Source organism: Podarcis bocagei (genome assembly GCF_964188305.1).
Source record: "Podarcis bocagei genome assembly, chromosome: 15".
In the NCBI taxonomy this organism is placed as follows: domain Eukaryota; kingdom Metazoa; phylum Chordata; class Lepidosauria; order Squamata; family Lacertidae; genus Podarcis; species Podarcis bocagei.
Window position 1 is genome coordinate 4685070 of NC_138141.1, and position 18966 is coordinate 4704035.

Below are 18966 nucleotides of genomic sequence, written 5' to 3' on the forward strand. Positions count from 1 at the left end.
CTAGCATAAGACATTTAATATTTTGGGGTCTGCAGTCAATAGGATCAGTTGGGGCTAGAAGCGGGTGAAGGTGTATGTATGTTCCTGGTCTATGATCCTCTGCCCCTTGTGGTAAACCACATGATCAAGCAAAGCACACTAAGAGAATCCAGATGCAAAGTGAAAGGCATCTGTCTCATTTGCTTGCAATGGGAACTTTTGGAAGAAAGAAAGTTTGCTGGCATCAGTGCACCGTACTCAGAAGGAATATTCTGAAAAGCAAAAATGCCTCTCATTCCAATCAGCCTGAGAAAGGGTTACTGCAAGCTGAAACTCAGTGCTGGGGAAGTTTCACCAACTCTTCTCTTGAACAAGCAAAACAATTGGGGGTAGAGCAGGGCAGTAGGAGAGTCCTGCCACTGCTTCTCCACTCTAAATGGCTCCCCCACCACACACTGTAGGTTTCAATATGCATAGTGGTAAAGCAGTGGAGGCTAGTCCATTGGGGCAAGTGGGACACTGCCTTCCCAACTCAGGGTGTCCTCAGCCAGGCCCCACCACCTCATTCTTCACAACGAGTTTAGCGAGTAGCAATGTCCATCAGTTTCCTCTTTCTCCTCAATCTTGACATTGCCATTCTAGAATGCAGTAAGAAAGTGGGTGGGGACAAAACCAGAATTTGTTGGCTCCACCTATCATTGGCTTGATATTCATGAACCCTTTGCTCTGACCCCCTACTGTTGGCCTCCTTGCTTTCTGCCCCACCTATTCCAATGAGCTGCTACTGTGTATGTGACAAGAAAGAACTGTAATGGCCTCAAAATGCAGGGGTGGAATGAGAACTGAAACCTTTCTGCAGCATGGAATGCTGACCTACGATTGTTGGGTGGGGTGGACAGAAGCAGGAAGTTAGGAGGAAGAGGAATGGAATTGTAAAAGGTAAAGGGACCCCTGACCATTAGGTCCAGTCGTGACCGACTCTGGGGTTGCGGCGCTCATCTCGCTTTATTGGCCGAGGGAGCCGGCGTACAGCTTCCGGGTCATGTGGCCAGGACGACTAAGCCACTTCTGGCAAACCAGAGCAGCGCACGGAAACACCGTTTACCTTCCCACTGGAGTGGGACCTATTTATCTACTTGCACTTTGACATGCTTTCGAACTGCTAGGTTGGCAGGAGCAGGGACTGAGCAACGGGAGCTCACCCCATCACGGGGATTCGAACCTCTGACCTTCTGATCAGCAAGTCCTAGGCTCTGTGGATTAACCCACAGCATCACCCACGTCCCTAATGGAATTGCAGAATCGTAGAATTGGAAGGGACCACAAACACCATTTGGTCCAACCCCCTGCAATGCAAGAATCGTTTGCCCAAGCTGGGGCTTGAACCCACAACCCTGAGATTACTGTAGGAGTCTTATGCTCAACCAACTGAGCTATCCACACATGAATGACAACAAGCAGGTGTGGGGAACTTTGGCCCTCCAGATGTTTCTGAACTGCAACTCTCATCATCTATTGCTTGCTGAGGCTCATGGGAGTTATATTTGAAGGGTCAAAGGTTCCCCACACCTTGCAAAGAGCAGAACTGGCTGGTTGGAACCCTGAACAGTAGCACTCTTTCACACTGCAACATTTTGTTCCACGTCCTACTTGGAGACTCATATTTCTAAGCCAAGAAATGGAAAACTGGGCAGCATAACTGTTGATTTTTAAAAGGCATTAACATCACTTGTGGAACTCGCAAAATCAGGCAAAATCAATTTGGGCTAGCAAGTAGCCATATGTTGTTTGGGGTGCAAGAGTCCCCATATTGCAAAATACCTCCTGTTTTAAAAAGATGAGTGGTTCCAATGGGAGCTTTCCTGTCAATGCAACCGGGGGGGGGGGAGTGTCCTACTTTACAGTGGACAGTCCTCTCTTTGAAGGAGTCTTTTATTTGAAAGCATGTCGGGCCCAATCCCAGTTGAGAGATAAGGAACAATAAGAGAGCAGAATTTGAGCATGAAAGTTGTCGGTCCATAGTTAGCACCCAGAAAACACACTAGGTCACTGTCTGAGGTGTATTGCGTTTTGGTTTTAAATTGCAGAAAGCTTTCTAAATGCATGCCTATGCATATAAATCAATACATGAATGTCTGTTTCCCTGTTGCCTCCTTTTTGGGGTGTGTGGGTTGATGCATTTTTCCTTTTATAGTGATGTACATGCAGCCACCCTAATGCAAACAGCTGGCATGGGAGGGCTGCTTGCAACTGGTACTGAGGCAAAGGAAAAATACTCCTATTCCACCAGGGTCCCAACCCAGATGAGACACTCTCATTCTCTCTCACACACACAAAACACCTTCTATTTACTTCTAAAATATATATTCTTCTTAACTATAGGACTAGTGTGACATCTAGTTTAGCACATCAATAGCGAGGATAGTTGCATGCTGGGGACATACACACAAACAGCGCTCTAGATGAAACTTAGCCTTGGAAGAAACTGGATGCCCCAGAAAGCTGCCCATTTCAAAGAAGGGCTTATGTCTTTCCCCTCCCCCTTCCAAAATGGTTTTAAAATTCAGCCCTCAACTTTCACCAAAAAGAAAAAAAAAATCTGTCTCTAATTTCAAACTCAAATAAGCACCCAGCATGGTGGCCTTTGTTTTGTTTTCTTCTCCCCAACTCCTCCCTGGCATTGCATAACAAAAGTGTCTAAATTCACACCATCTGGCCGATAAAGACCTAGGCTCACTGGCCGCCTGGCTCAGCTGATTATGTCTGCTGCTGTCTAGTCTGGGCCTTGTGGCGAAAGTCACAGCTGTGGGTCTCGCTTGCACTCAATGCAACTCTGTTATTAGCCAGCTGTAGGCCCTGAGACTACTTCTGTTCACATTATAATACCTTTTCACCCCCCTGAGCATCAAGGGCACTGGGGCTTTCTGGCAACAGCAAAACAAAACAGTTTTCCTCTTAGTGAATAGTTGGCAAGACTGGGGAGTGGGGAGGCGGGATTATTCCAGGAGGGGAAATGCCTTATTTTTATCCATCATATGAGCAAAGATTTTGCATACGTTTGTATTCAGCTAAGAGGATCGATGGCTTATGTTTCTAACTTCTCCCATCGGAACTATATTCTGTAGAAGTTTCATTTAAATCAATGAAGCTTCACAGAGCACACTTTAAAGATTTTAAGGTGTCAACACCAACAGCTTGACTCCACCCTCCAAGTACTAAACAAGTACACTAATTATTGTGAAACAGAGATTTCCCCTTCTTCTACCAGTGACACATCATTGCATCTGCATAAATATTTAGACAACATCCCTGCTAAGCTCGCATCTGTCACTCGGAGAAAGATGTAGGGGATGCTGGATACACTTGTCTGCATTTGAGCTGAATAGTCGTGCAGTTCCATATGACAAACCAGAAAGATGTTTATCTTCTGACTGAGGCTGAAAAGCAAGGCCTGTCACTCAAAGACAATGGGCATCCACTTGAACGGCAAGGCTAGTACAGTACATTAAATTTTGATATACTGTTACTAATGCAGGCTAAACTAGGAGCTTTAAAAATTGATGCTGCTTCTTAAGCAGCTCACAGTGAGATCTGATTATTGGGCTTAAAATAAAAGTGTCAAAATTAACTAAGCTTCAATAGGTTATATCAAACCTTATTCCACGTGAAATACATCCTTATGCTCATTTTGTTGTTTTCTGTTTTAAAAAATCCAATTTATAAAAGTTATGTCTACATAAAGACTTCTGCTCAAATTACCCGATTAAGGTTTTTATAGATAGCTCTTGATTTGGTTCACTAATCCACGCATTACATTGAAAGGACATCAGAGAATTCTCATTCTTCCTCAGTTAATCTATCAAGCAAGGTGGTTACATGTTAACAAATAATTATTTTATAACCAGAGAGCCTTTTTTGCCATCACAATTAATACAAAGCATTTGATGTATAAGCCAAGGCATAAGAGCCCAAAGTTCTGCCTGCATATTCATGTAATATATGAGCAGTGATATGGCAATGTGGGGAAAACGCTAGCCTCCATTTATGATATGTTATAACCCTTGCGAGAAGAATCTATAAAATGTCAGATTACCCCCTTTTTCTTATGTAATCATGCTTGTGTTAAAGCATTTCACAGGCAATGCTTTCCTATTTGTAAAACTTCTTTTGAAGTCCAAAAGTAAAGTACACACTGAACATCTCATTCCTAACTGATGACCAGAATACAGTGTTATTCTCTGATAAGGAAAAAGATTTCACACAAAAAGATGCTATGTTTACCCGCACAGTCACACAAATTAAGCATGAGTTTTGTCCCACAAAATGGAACACTGTGCTTGAGATAATGAACAATTAATTATAACGTCATATTAATGTCAAGTTGAACTCTGTCACTAAATTTGGTATAAAATTACCTCCCCCTCCCATATTTGTGAGGACCAAGCATATTTAGCTAATGAAACTTGGCTTACTTTTACTTGGTATGACCTAGCAAAACTTAATTGCCTTTAAATCCAATTTATTTCAGTAGAAGGGATTTAAACACATGCTTAACTCTTCCCTTAAAATCAATGTGAGTTAAATGTGCTCCATTGTGGCTGGATTGTGTCAACTGTATTTAGCACATATAAATTTGATGCACTTTGGGTTGTACTCAATGTAGCACTAAAGTGAACATTTTGTCAGTGCGAGGATTTCTCCTTGCACAAAGGAACATTCTTGTACTGCTATCCTAAGAATTTTATGTGCACTGATCATGCCCAGATATTAATACCATGCCATGAACACAATCCTGGCACAGTTTTAAACCTCAAAACCAAAGTTAGGAAATACTTTCATTAGGATCAACCAAAGTGACACAAGACTGTGGCAAGCTTTTAAAGTTTCCAAGTCTTTGCCAAGCAAGATAGTACACAATGTGGTGTGTGTGTGTGTGTGTGTGTGTGAGAGAGAGAGAGAGAGAGAGAGAGAGAGAGAGAGAGAGAGAGAGAGAGAGAACACAAGAACAATTACATCTGTCTTCTGCTTGGAGGATTTTAGATTGTAAACTTCTTTCAGTTAAGAACCGCCCCTCTGTACTTTGTTAAACATTTATCAATAGCATAAGACTGACAAAAATACAGCCTTCATATTCAGACTTGCTTACAGCCACATGGTCTGATAAAGAGCACACAGACTTAGAGACATAAGAGTTAGACCATTTGCCTATGTATCTCTAAACCGCCTACTGTTTACTGACTAACTGGCTTTCCAGGGTTTCAGACAGGGGACTTGCCTAATCCTACCTGGAGATGCCAGGAACTGAACCTGGGATTTTCTGCTTGCAAAATAATGTCCCACCACTGAGCTATGGCACTTTCCAAAATAAACATGCTTGTGCATGTCCATAATGAAAAATATTTGAAGACCAACATGGAGAAAACGCATGCAACAATTCCTATTGTTTTCACACATACAAAGCCACTGTTATCCTTTTGGATGCATTGTTTCCACAATTTCACTGATATACCAGCTTTCTGATTATGAAGAACATGAACACAACTTTCAACAGAATTCATGTGATTTGGGGGGGGGGCTTAAATAGAAAGAAAAAGCATTTCAGCATTTGAAATAACATAGACGTATTGAGATCACTTGTGATCTCTTTAGAATCTAGAGAAAAATTGTAAGGGCCCTCTTTAATTTTAATTTTTGCACAACACCTAGCAGTTTTAAGTACTAGAGAAAACACATATGGTCAAGCACTGCTAGACTAAAAAAACCTGAAACCCTTGGACAATGGAGTCAGACTAAGATCAAGATTGGTCTCATGTTTCTCAGCTGAAGAAAATACCATCGACCAACTTCACTCAAAGAATATGCATTTTTACTCAGAAGTAAGTTTCATTGGGATGTATCCAGCTAAGTTCCACTCGGAATAAACTGACTTAATTTGATGAACCCAAGTTAGCTAGGTCCATCAATTACATCAGGTCTTCTCTGAGCAAGACTAACACTGGGTACAGCCATTGTACTTTTACTAACAGGGAAGTGTGCATAGGATTGCAGCTTTAACATAAAGATCACTGCCAATTTGCACTGTCATGTGCCAACTAGGACTTTCACCCAGTTAAAGAAATCATATGCTGCCATCTTAAATGCACATAGTATGGAATAAGCCCCACTGAACACAGCGAGTTTAATGTCCAAGTATGTACAGATAAGATTATGCCATGAATCAGTTCATCATATTTGCTGTATTAAAGCTGTGTACATTTGCATATGAATAAACAAATAAACAAACTCATGCTTGAAGAGGAAATTGATTTTAGATCATGCATACCTGTGTTACAGTGTAAACCTGCTTAGAAGATGCAATCTTCCTACCCCACCCCAAGGATGGAATGCTTCTTCTGATATGGTGCCTGCAACCCTCAGATTTCATTAAGTAATTGTATTGCAGAATTTTTATAAAAAAATTAAATACCTGCTACCCAGTTAATCTGCTGGCACACACACACACACACACATTTTCAATTTAATTTAATCAAAGCTAATTGATGAATTACTTAAAAGTTGCAGCAAAAATGAAAAGGGGGACTAGAAAGCAGGTTAAAAGTTACCAGATAGGTAAGATATACATACTCATTTCTCTGCAAGTGTGCATCCAGGAATATCCACACTTTTAATGCATGAAGTGGAGCATGCTAACCATGGGCATAGCCAAGGGGGCAGGGGGGCAGTTACCCCCCCCCCAGATCAAGTAAACAATAGAAATACTTAACTACCTGCCCCCCCAAGTCCTGCCCACCGCAAAAATCCTGGTTATGTCTGTGATGCTAACCTATACACTGGAGCAAGGGGCAAGGGAGGGGGAAGCTCAGGAAGAACATTTCAGTCCAATCCTAAATGTAAGTCCCACTGAGCTCACTTCCACAACTTTCCTACGTAAGTTTATTTCCATAGAGTCCACAGCACAGTCCATGGATGCTGAATGGTAAAGAACACGTTTTCATGGGAAAGATTCTACATTCAGATCCCACTATCTTCAGATAAGGCTGAGTGGGCTGGAGCTGGAGAACCTGCCTGAAGCCCAGGAAGAGGGAACCTGAGGTCTCCCAGGTGGACTACAGCTCCTATCATCCCATCAGCCCCAGCCAGCAGGGCCAAGAAGTCGGGGTGATAGGAGCTGTTGTTCTATAGCAACTGGAAGATCACAGGTTAAAAATTCATTTTGGACTTATATGATCAGTATCTTTTCACAAATAATGCAAACTTTTCACCCCTTTCATTGTGCAAATCACACATCGCACCAATGAAAAGGGGTTGCTTTATTTTAATACATTGATATTCTGCCTTTCTTCCATTATTGAGTTTAAAGTAGAATACATGGGGTTCATGGGTTCTGTCACTGAGCAGACCCAGACCTGCTTAGCTTCTGCAAGGTGGCTGCAGACACATAAATAACGGAAGCTGTCTTACCTGCACATAACTTCATGGGTGAGTAAAACTCTGCACATTTCTGGATTCTTGTTTTGTCCTTCATAGGCGATAGGCTATAGAAATGTGAACAAGCATTGAGAGATGGGAATTAGCAGTAGTAGTAGTAGCAGCAGCATGTATTAGTAGTAGTATTATGTTAATTGATTTTTTTAAAAAGAAAGGGAGAAAAGCAGGTCTGATTATTGAAAGTATTTTTTTTCACATAGCAGGCAATCTATGCATTAAAAAAATCTCACTAGAAATAGTTTGGATATGAGAAACACCAACACTTGATTAGAATGCTACAGACATAGCTTTGATTAGGAAGAAATTCAAGTGGGTAGGGAAATTAAAGGGCAGGAGACAGACAATTTGCTTGATCTTACCTGTTTTGTGACTGAGTCAATGAGCCGAACGAAGAGATCTTGTTCAGTTCTGACACCTACAGGGAACATTGAAGAACATGATAGAATAAAAATAAGACAATTCCAAAGGATCATTTCCCCAAGTCATTAAATCAGGCATGGGGAACCTGTGGCCCTCAGAATGATGGCGGCCTGCAATGCCCAGCATCCCTGGCCATTGGCCATGCTAGCAAATGAGAGTTCAAGTCCCCAGCAACATCTGGAGGGCCACCAATTCCCCACTCCTGCTCTAAAGTCATTCCTCCATCCTCACTTGATCCCTCTTCTGATCCAAACAGATCCAGATCGATATATTCATTGGTGCTGAGTTGAAAATTGCTCTTACATTTTCCTCCACCCCCTGGCCATTCCCCTTCTATTAATGAGAAATGAAATTGCATTTGAAAATTATCCAAGGGGAGAGAAAATTTCAGTGACATTCTAATGAGTGGAATGCCTACTTCCCTTTTTAAGTGTCCAAGGTGTGCTTGCATTGTTAAAACCGTGTTTAGGGAAGACAATCTTACTCGGCTATGAGTGATCGCAGAAGAAGAAGAAGAAGAAGAAGAAGAAGAAGAAGAAGAAGAAGAAGAAGAAGAAGAAGAAGAAGAAGAAAGAGTACTGTATCTTTTCTTTCACACTACTAATCATCTCACCAGTGGTCTATACCCTGTAGCCTTCCTATGCTTGAATTAAAGGCCAGAGCGAGACATCATGTGGCAACTCCTCCCTTGAGCCTGCAAGTCTGCAAACTGCTGGGGGGGGGGGAAGGTTTAGTGGAAAGGAATATATGTGAGGGTTGCCATATTTCAAACAAATTTGCAAAACAAAAAAAACCTGAAGTTTTGGAGCTATTTTTAAGGAAAATCACCCCGAACAACACTCCCAACTTGGGTTGCCATACGTCCAGATTTTTCCAGATATTTTAGAGACACCACTTCCAACTGCAGTATTCTGCATATGTCTGGGAAATTCCAGACGTATGGGTGTGCCACCTCTGGCCACCTCACAACAATAAGGTAACATAAAAATGCTGACCCAACCAAAATTTGAATGTTCCCTGAAAATGAGGCAAAAAATAAAAAATGGAAGCCATTTTTGCAAAGGAAGAAAACTTTCAAGAAACTGAAGGTGCAGCACTAGTATACATTCTCTTCTCTCTTATCTAGTAAAGCTGCCGAAATGAGTGGTGGGGCGGGGGCTGCTGGTGCCCAGGAACAGGCAAGTGTTGTGCACACACACACACACACACCCCAGTGGACTGGGCAACCTATGCTGTGAACGGAGTGGTGGCCTAACATGAACATTTCTTTGCAACCTCAAAAGGAGTTAATTGAACAGAACAGCTTATCACACTTATTCACAACACCAGCCCAATGTACTTTATGCAACGGCCAGTCTTTTAAAGAATTGTGGAGTTGGAAGGGACCCCTGAGGGTCATCTAGTCCACCCCCTGCTGTGCAGGAATTCTCAACACTCAGTCCCCCACCCAATTTGAAACCATACCAGATCCTGCTTAGTTTTACAAATGTGCTAGCCATTTTATTTCACTATCTATTGAGAGCCAGTGTGGTCCAGTGGCTGGAGTGCTGGACACTCCCCCACCTCGGCCATGGAGAATTCTGGGGATTTGTTTTGGTGAAGGAAGCTTCAAAACTGGATTGAAATAGGCACTAGTCTCAATGAGCATGTGCATCTCTATTTCGCCCTGCTGCTACTCCAGATTAAACAGGCTTCAGTAGTTTAAAAAAAGAAATGAAATGAGACCTACCAAACCTATTTACTGGAGGTGAATTATTATTTTTTCAATTTTTTAACAAATGAATTAAAAGAAGCAGTTTCCCATTGAATATGTGCATCGGGTTTTGGTCCCTTGTTGCCTTTTCTGGTCATATGAGTTTTTGAGGTTTTTGAAACCATTACTGACCTGTCAATCGTATTTACCTGTGGCAGAACTGGGACCAGCATTCATACCAGTGTCAGTTATTTCTCTTTCGGACTGACTTCAACATGGAGGTGGGGGTAAAATTTCTGATTTTAGCTTTAATCAAGACATTATCCCTTTAGAACAGGAGCTCCGCAAATACTCTCATCGCTCTTTCTGAACCGCAGAGGGAGGGGACTCACCGTTACTGTAAAGAAGCTGCAGTTTGTAGTGGGTCCCGTTATTGGTTTTTTCGTTGCCTTGTTCCTGCCGAGAAGGGAAAGAGAGAACTGATTCAAACAGGGTTGCCGGCGCAATATCCCATTTATTTTTATTCAGGAGCAAGTCCCACGTAGTTCAAGTAAGTGTGCGTAGGGGTCTGGGTTAGCAGGAAAGTGTTTTACTGGCGCAAATGAGCCTTTTCTTGAGCTGGTCGAGCTGATCCGTGGTTTACTCGGAAGTCAGTCCCATTGTCCTTCCAAGTAAGAGTTACCCAAGATTTGCCCACCCCACCCCACCCCACCCCTTCTCCTTAAGTGCTACAGAAAAAGAGAATTTGATGCGGAGGACTTTTGCACTCCGGAGAGCTGCTCGGACATTTCCGGCTTGCCTTGACCCGGGACGGAATTTTTGCCTCTAAAATCTGATAGCCTGTGTAGTTTAGTTTCGCTAAAATATGTGTGTTTGTGTGTTTTAAACCGCGACTGATGGAGACGTGATGTTGCCTCCTGGACCGGCGATCCGGGATGATGGGACTTTGGAGACAGAAATTTTAGCAGAGGGTTCATTTCAGTCTTTCCAGCACTTGACCTGGAAATTCCCTGGAACAAGACGGGAGGAGGAGAAGGGCCCAGAGAGAAGTGCTGGGAAGGAAGGGGGGGAGGAGGACTTAACATCTTATTTTAAAATTACGTCAGCAGTCACCTACTGGACCAGAGAAGATCCCATCGGTTAATGATATGCAGTATAACTCGACAAACGAAACGCAGGGCGCTAGTTTTAAACATATATGCCCAGTAGCCGCGGGGAGCATCAGCTTCGCCAAAGTTAAGGACTTCTAAGTCCTGTTGGGAATCGCGCAAAGAGTGCAGTTCTTAAGCAAGCTTACGAGAGAGTAAACCCAACGGCGCACTTTTGAACGAACAAGGTTAGGCGCCTGCTGCAGAAGTGCTTAACTCTGGCAGCATCGCGGGCCGCTTTGCAAGAAGGCTTCCAAGACTTGCAGGAAGCGAAACTGACAAGCCTCTGAGCCCAGATGAAACCGACCAGCAAGGCCAGCTCAGAGGAAGTTCTCTTGAGCTGGTAGTAATGAACGGGAGCTGCACTGGCGGGGCTCAGGTGTATTTCGATCGGCGCTTTGCGCAGGAGAACCTCCTGGCAGTGGGTTGCGCCTTTTTAACTCCAGGGAGAAACTGATAAATCAATCCTTGCCAAGAAGATTCAGTTCCTAGAAATTAGCAGGAGCTGCTTTTGCTGCTGATTTTTAAAGGGCAATCCGAGGGTGCTTGAGGGTGCGGCTGAGTGCTATTTCATAAGCCCCAATTCTAGCGATCGTTTTCTTAGAAGTCGGTAGCATCTCAGCTTGATTTATCTCTTTAAAAAATTGCGCTAACACTAAGGAGCGAGACACAAGTTGGGTGACGTGGAGGGGTTTTGGGGATGGGGTGGGGGGCTCAGAGAGAGCGATCAAGCCTAATAAAAGCCTTACTTTGTCGTTTTCCACGAAGTCCACAAACGCCGTCCGCTCGATCTCCACGGGCTGCCCTTGCCGGTCGTAAAGCGCCAAGACGAAGTGGAAAAAATTTGACTTTCTCAAGTTGGAGGGCGGCTGCTTTTCGAAGTGGGCTCGCGACAAAGCCACGCCGCTGTGGAAGAAAGGAAAGGGGAAAAAGGAGGGAGAGAAGTGGAATGAATGAGCAAATGTGAACGGACGTAAAATAGGCGCCGCGGCTGAGCGCGATCCTATGCCTGCGCCCGGTGGGCCTCCCAACGCAGCGCGCATCCGAGTTCAACATTGGTTTGCAGTCCTCCATACACGCTTCCTAGGAGCAAGTCTCGCTGAATTCAGTGGGACTTCCTTCCAACAGTAAGCAGGCACAGGATTGCCACTGAGAGTTTCAGAGTCAAACACAGATAGGATCCGGCCGTTACTTTCATTTCCGCATGCTATACTCAGTCACAAACAGAGAGAGAGAGACGGACGAGTTTTGTGACACTTAAAAAACCAACAGGTTTCTTCGGCCAGAAAGCTAAAGTTCTTTTCATCAAATGCAAGAACTCTTTCCTCCTCCTCCTCTTCTATTTCCAAATTATTTTAGCCCGGTTGCTAACCGTTAATATGTGCCCGACAGAAAGAAAGCAAACATTGCAGGCGTCTGACGGATCGGGGACTCTAAGGTTTCTGCCTCAAGATATATTTGACAGGGCCTTTAAGGTGTCACAATGTGGTTGCTTTTTATTTATTTACTCTTGGTAGTGGGCATGGGGGGGACCGGGGGCGGGGAGCAGCACAGGGGAAAGAGCCCCAATAGACGATTCACCTGCAAGAAGCCCGCCTCAGATTCTAGCACGGTTGGCTTGAGGTGGCCCCACCAATATTCCGCTTCCCGGGCCTGGGAGGCAGAATATCCTCCACATTTTATCATTGCAATATATGTAAGACAAAATTAAAATAAATCAGAATTAAAATAAAGCAAGCTGTTTTCCTTTTGCTAATCTTTAACGCTGCAACCCCCCCCCCCCAAAAAAAACCCCACCTCAAAACAACTCTTGCACGGACCGGGCCGCCTCCCCCCTGTCTAACAGTAAGGCCAGCTCCGCCTGGTGACTTTCATTCTCATCTTCTTCGCCAACATTTTCTATCATTAATTCGGGGAAAGCTGAAGGATAATGATTCTTGGGGTACTTGGGGGGGGGGAGTTGTGGTGTTTGTGTTTTTAAAAGATATCCTGGTGATTTACCAGTACTAAACAGAAGCTCCGGAGCTGGAGGTCAGAGAAGAACCGGGAAATCTCCGAATCCGTTTCGTTTCTTGGGTGCCAGCAGCCTTCAAACATACGCAAATCCGTTCATTTCTCCCTCTCAACAGCCTGGTCTTGTTAGGAAGCAAGGTCCATTGAGAAATAGCCCAGGGCAAAAGAGCTTGGTCTAAGCATTCCCAACCACCAAAGGTCCCTGTTCGCTTTAGACCCGATCCAGCTCGCCAACCCGCGACGCCTGAGGCTCAGTGGACTACTTTCAAGTTGCTGGTCCCGGGAGGAGGTGAGGAAAGGGTCTGTCTTGTTAAACAACAGCGAAGCGACTTCTGTGCGCTTTCCGTTAAGAACCCAATTCGGATCAATGGATGGTGATCAATGCGAGAGGGTTCCCCTCCCCTTCTATATGGCTGCCCCGTTTCGAAACGCATCGCTTAGGGGCGCTGCGGCGGGAGGAGGACAGTGTAGCGCTGAACCGGGAAAGTTCATCGATTTCGGAGAAACTGCGAAAGGAAGTGCTCGCTTAAGCCCGGGGCGTCGATAGTGTCAAGGGCACGATTTGCAATTTCCTAATTGCCAATGCAATCCGGCGCAGGGTCATTCGGAAATTTAGTCCTGCTGGAGGCTTGCAAGCCAGGTAAGCGCTTTGCTGTCTAAAACTGCCCTCTTGGCAGCCCCAATCCTCTCAACGAATTTAGTGAAAAGCAAGTCGCAAAGCTTTCAGCGGACTCTGCACTCTTTCAGGTAGAGTCGCGCGGCGGTGAGAGCAGGAAGTGGATTGTATCTGAGACAAGGCGCCTACCTGTCGCCTTCACAACCTCCCCGCTTTCGGAGGAGGGACCGCTGAACAGGACGAAACTTCCAAGACAAGGCAGGCCCATCCAGCTGGCTCCAAAGTCAAGGCGTTTAGGATTGGTGGCTCACTGACCAGTGAACAAGCGAAGATAAATACTACCGGGCCCTGCGCGTGTTCAGCAGATGTAGGCGAGGCGCCTTCACTGGAATAGATTCTCATTTGATCCAATCCATTTCTTCGCTTACATGTAAGTTCCTCGGAGTTAAGTTTGCATAGGATCGTATATTTGACTCCCCCTCCTCCCTCCGAATCCCTTTCTTCTTGCACGGATTTTATGCATATCTTCCAGAGTAAACCCTACCGCTTTAAATAGCCCCCGCTGCCGTTGTTAACTGTGCAAAACAATAAGAGTTGAGCACTGACTTTTGACTACGGCCTGCTGCCTGCTTCGCTCTCCTGCCCTGTTTTATGAAGGTTTACTCTAAATCTCACGGATCCCACTGGGACTTCCTCCCATGTTAACTTCGCAATCCTAGACATGCCTGCTCAGAAGCAAGTCCCATTGGTTTAATGGGATTCGCTCACAGGTAAATGTATTGCAGTCTGAGGGTGCAGGCAGTCTTACCGGTTCATGATTACCTGTTCTAGGCCCGTTTACGTTGGGGAGAAGCCCCATTAGATTCCGTGGGGCTTATTTCCCAGTAAATATGCAAAAGGTCGGGTCTGAAGAACGGTCAACGCTACAGCGTTTTAAAAACATAATTCTGATAATTCCCACTAAAAGCAAAAGGATTTATTTCCAGGAAAAATTGCTCAGGCAACACCCTTTGACCTAGGAAGTTTGTTCAGGATTGGGGCAGCCTGTTTATTCATTGGCAGGAAATGGCGGGACATAACTTTCCAAGCATGTATTGAAGACCAAGAATTAATTTTGGTTTACCCCGCTTTAAATCCCCGAATTAACCCCGGATTGCTCTATCACAACACTGAGGAAAATGGGGAGACACTTGCGACTATTTGAAGATCCAAAAATCCTACTTTATTTTCTAGGCAAGTCTAATTGCCTAACCTCACTTCCTCGAATAAATCCCAAAAAGTTTAATGGGACTTCCTGTTAATTTAAACATGCGTCTAAGAGCATTGGAAAGGCATTTAAAATTCTATTTCCCTTTAAAAAAAACCATTTCCATTGAATTTAGTTAACTCCGTAAGGACAAGAAGAGTTTTATTTCCTCATTTCATTACGGCAGAGTTTTATTTCCTCAACGGAGTTTGAAAAGTTTGGGGCGGTTGTTTGTTTTTGCGCCTCCAGGTGGGAAGACCTGTTAGAACAATCAGAGGGGGGAAACCTCCCCCAGCGAAAGCCGATCTTCACAGGAGAGGGAGGCGACGGCCCTGGAGAGAAGATGGATGTTTATTTTCGCTCTCTTGCAGGGTAGACTTAATTCTCCCTGCCTTCCAGTTCAGCCCGGAAAATCCTGGCATCTGCCTAGGAACAGAAACTTTTCCTACTCCTAGAGCCCAGCACCGTTCTGACCCGTCTCGGGTTTTCCCCTCTGCAGATTCCAGATCTATTGGGAAATTGATTTAGGAAGGAAATCCACTTAGCAAAGCTGTGATCCTGCAGACTGGCGCTGATGCGCGTTAGGTAAAAAGTCCCGTCAAACTCCAGAGGCGGCCGCCCTGCGAAGAAGCGCGCGCGGGTTTGCCGCGTTAAAAAGTCTTCGGAACACACGCGCAAGCTCTACCTAGGTGGATCTAAACGGATCGGTGTCAGTGGAAGCTGCTCCCGGCAATCACCTTTTGCATGAGAGTCTTGTCAGGCCACGACTTCAACCTCACGAAAAATCCTCAATGCGAACAAAAAAGTCTCGGCTTACTTCAAGCCTGTGTCTTCCTTGTCGGGCAGGTGTTGCTGGAATCGCTGGAACTTATTTGCAAGGACGTGTTTCCATGATCGGCGCGCTGGTTTTCATCCTCTCCCGCTTTTCTTAGAAAGCAAACCTATCGCAAGGAGTTAGCAGCTGGTGGTGTCTCGGTACCTAACGCCAAGAGCCGCCAGAAGGAGACACGGGGTGGATCTCTGTCTTTGGAGAGGAGTTTTAGACCTTCCTCGGGCTGCGATCCTCCTCCAGCACTCTTTTCGAGAAGTCTGAGTTCAACAGAAATTACTTCTGTGTAAGCACCCGTTAGGTTTGGGCTAGGATATTTGCCTGGCGCAGCTGGCCGATGGAGTTTGCTCCTGCGCCGGTGACTTTCCTTTTCGGAAACGGAGCTTTAAAGCCTCCGGATTCTCTCGGCTTTAGTCAGCTTCCCTTCCTGAAGGCCGCGGCTTAAAGCCACGAAAGATCCGCGGCTCTTTTAAAGCCTGGGATCCATTGTGATCTCTCTCCTGTCACCCTTACTCCACGTTTCCTTCTGTGGATCTTCTTTTCGCATTTGGGACCGCTCGGTCTTAAAACCCATTTGTTACATGACTCGGAATTAAAAGTTGGTCGGCCTTGCACAGAGTGTGCGGGTTGCTAAGTGAGATCAATGGTCCGTTTTAGGACACAGATTTCTTTGAAACTCCCGTCGGTATATACGCATTGTTATTATTTAGCGGAGTTTACTTTCAGTAGAGCTTCAGCCGACTTCAGATCTTTACACCTCATCACAATTCCATTGTCCATTGTCGCTCCATTGACCGGAATGTCATTTCCTGCCTAGTTATATATTATATATTTATGGCGCCTCATCTTAAGCTTGCTTGCTCCAAAGTAAATCCCATCGACTTCAATTAGATTTACAGCGCAACCCTAACCCTACCTACTCAGAAGTTAAGTACTAGTGAATTCAAAGAGGGTTTACTCTCGGGTAAATGGAGTTAGGATTGCACCCTTTAAAATGTGTGTTTAGGATCGCAGCCCTGCTCGCTTTAAATCCGCTTCACTTTGGCTCAACTACACTGTAGCTATCAGAGTGTTAGTTTTTCCAGATTGGGTCATTAGATTTGCTTGCAACCCTGTCGCCCGCCCCCGACATTTTAAGCCTGCAATCCTGCCCCAAATTACTTCAGAGCAAGCCCCACTGAAATCTGCTTTTGAGTAGACATGGTTAAAATTGCGCTGTAAAGTGGGGTGCAAAGCGCCCCTCTCCCCCACCCCCGTAACATTTTAGCATCCGGGCTTTGAAGTGTGGCGTACATTTAAAAGGCGGTGTGGTTGTTTTTTACTTAAACTGAGTCATGCAGCTCCAGGCTGGGAGAACCTGGAGAAGATGCTCTGCATCAACATCTGCAAGTTCCTCCATCCTTCAGGGGCTTATGCTGAAAGGTGATTGCAGACGAACCTCCTGAGTGTATGAACTGCGATGGCGACAGGGCAAGGTTTTGGGGTCAGAGGTCTAGGGCCCCCACTCCGCCCATTAAGCGTGGGGCTAGCTCACCTCACTGAAGTAAAGGAAGCAATGCACATTCTCACCTAAAGTTGGGGTGGTGCATAATGAGCGCCCTAAGTCCAGCAGCGCTATCTGAATTGGGGCCAGGGAAGAGCAGAACGGTGGATTCACCGCCTGCATCAATGGTCCTCCTGTCTGCTGGCGGAAAAGCATCCTGGTTGTGGCGGTGGCAGGATTGCAGCCTAAAATCACCTAACAGCATTTAAACTGCAGAAGAACAGAACAGCATCCCTATAAGTGTCCGCAAACATGTCCCATGGTGCCTGTTCCTTAAGCAGGGGGTGGGGTGGGGGCTAACAGCACGATCCTTGGGATGTAAGTAAGCCGCTAAAGTACTCGGAAGTAAACCCCTGAAGCTCAGTTCATCTTCCTTTCGGAGGAGCCGAAGACTTCCTTGGAACAAAGTCCCCAAAACTCAATGGCACTTGCTTTCCGGTAAAACATCGCTGGGATTTCACAGTTAAAGCGACTCCCACCCTCGCAAAAAAGGTATTACACTGATTCTGCCCCCACCAGGGGAAAGGCCGTAACTTTGGAGCACGCGGGATCTCCCCAGCTGGTCCTGGTTATCACGAGTGCATTAAAACGTAAATAAATAAAGTGGAATCGCCGGGATCACAGCAAGAGCCTCCCGCGGTTCCCGAGTCACTGCGGATCGTTAACGGGTTATTTGGAGAGAACTACGAGGAGCAAAGGAAATAATCGTCGCGATCATCATCACTTTTTTTTCTTTTTCAAGACTCAGGGTTTGGTCCACTTACCTTTGAGCGGCGACGTTCGCGTCCACCACGCCGACATTCCTGACCCAGGACCGGACAGGATCCATCTCCGAGCCCAGCACCTTGTCTTTCAGGATGGGTCCTCTTCCTAAAGTATCTTGGATCCCAAACATTGGAGAAGTTTATTCCAAAACACAAACCAAAACAACGGTGTCCCCCACCCCCGCAACGCGCGCTCCCCTTTCCGGACGAAGCTGAAACTTCAAAACGAGGAGACGCAGAAATCCCAAGAAGTTGGCCTGAGCGGCTCCTTCCGTCTTTAAGGAGGACCTGGGCTGCTGCTGCTGCTCGGACACTTTAAGAGGAGAAAAGGAATAAAGGAGTGGTGGCGGGGGTGCTGCGCGAGTTTCCCGTCCCTCTCTCGCTTCTCGCAGATCGAAGTTGTTGCTGCTGCGCTGATCAGCCCCTTCCGAGGCTGGCGATCATCTTCCGAAGAAGCCCCGCCGGAGAGGAGAACGCGGGACAGCACGGTCCTTGCTCAGCCTCAGGGATCACCTGCTCGGCGGAAACACCCGGGTCGCCTTGACGGCTCCCTAATCCACGAGGAAAAAGAGGAAGGGGAAGGAAAGTGGGCGGGGAGGGAGGAGAAAAAGAAAAGAAAAGCAGCTGGGGATCAATGGGGAAAGAAAAGGACGCGGCGCAGCTAAGGAGAGTCTGATTGCAGCCTCTGAACCCGCAAAGCGCGGCTGGTTTTCGGTGCCCAGTTCCCCATGAATGGGTTCCAGCGCCGGGAGAGAACGTCCTAGGAAAAGGGGCGGAGCGCGCTGCCAAATAAGGCGCCGCTATTTGCATGGTGTCGCCCCATTGGACGAGAAGGGGAGACTCGGTCTCCAAACTGATACACGCGGGCAGCGGCGGCGGCGGACAAGGAGCGCGGAATTAAAACAACAACAACTGGTAGGCGGGGCGCCTTTCCGAGTTGCTTACCAAATACTTTGTATGCGGCTTGTTAACCTCTGGTTCTGGAAGAAGAGGACCGCAAATGTTACTCTTCCTCCACCGAGCGCCGTCCCATTTTTCCCCCGTGTTCCATTTTATAGTGTAGTAGTAGTAATAAATTAATTAATTAAGAATGTGTTGCTGTTGCTGTGTCATATAGATCGTTTCACGCGTCTGGTGGGAAACAGGAAGGACTTTGAAGAGGGAAAGAGATCCCAGCAATGTGCTATCTGTGAGTAGGGGTAGGACTCCCAGTCTGACACGCTTACT

At 45.7% G+C, this 18966-nt stretch overlaps 1 protein-coding gene across 2 annotated transcripts in view; it reads right to left on the reverse strand.

Annotated features, from left to right (window-relative positions):
* The window catches only part of EBF2 (EBF transcription factor 2), a 265985-nt gene extending 247497 nt beyond the window's left edge, over positions 1–18488 (reverse strand). Inside the window, exons 1-5 of one of the 2 annotated variants that reach the window (XM_081171701.1) lie at positions 17740–18488; positions 11478–11634; positions 9973–10036; positions 7827–7882; positions 7441–7514 (exon numbers count right to left, since the gene is read on the reverse strand). In XM_081171701.1, coding sequence (XP_081027827.1) covers positions 7441–7514; positions 7827–7882; positions 9973–10036; positions 11478–11634; positions 17740–17870 — 482 coding nt within the window. In that variant the 5' untranslated portion in view covers positions 17871–18488. The remainder of the gene's footprint in view (positions 1–7440; positions 7515–7826; positions 7883–9972; positions 10037–11477; positions 11635–17739) is intronic. The other variant, XM_081171700.1, reaches the window with a different exon arrangement.
* Positions 18489–18966: the final 478 nt, after the last annotated feature.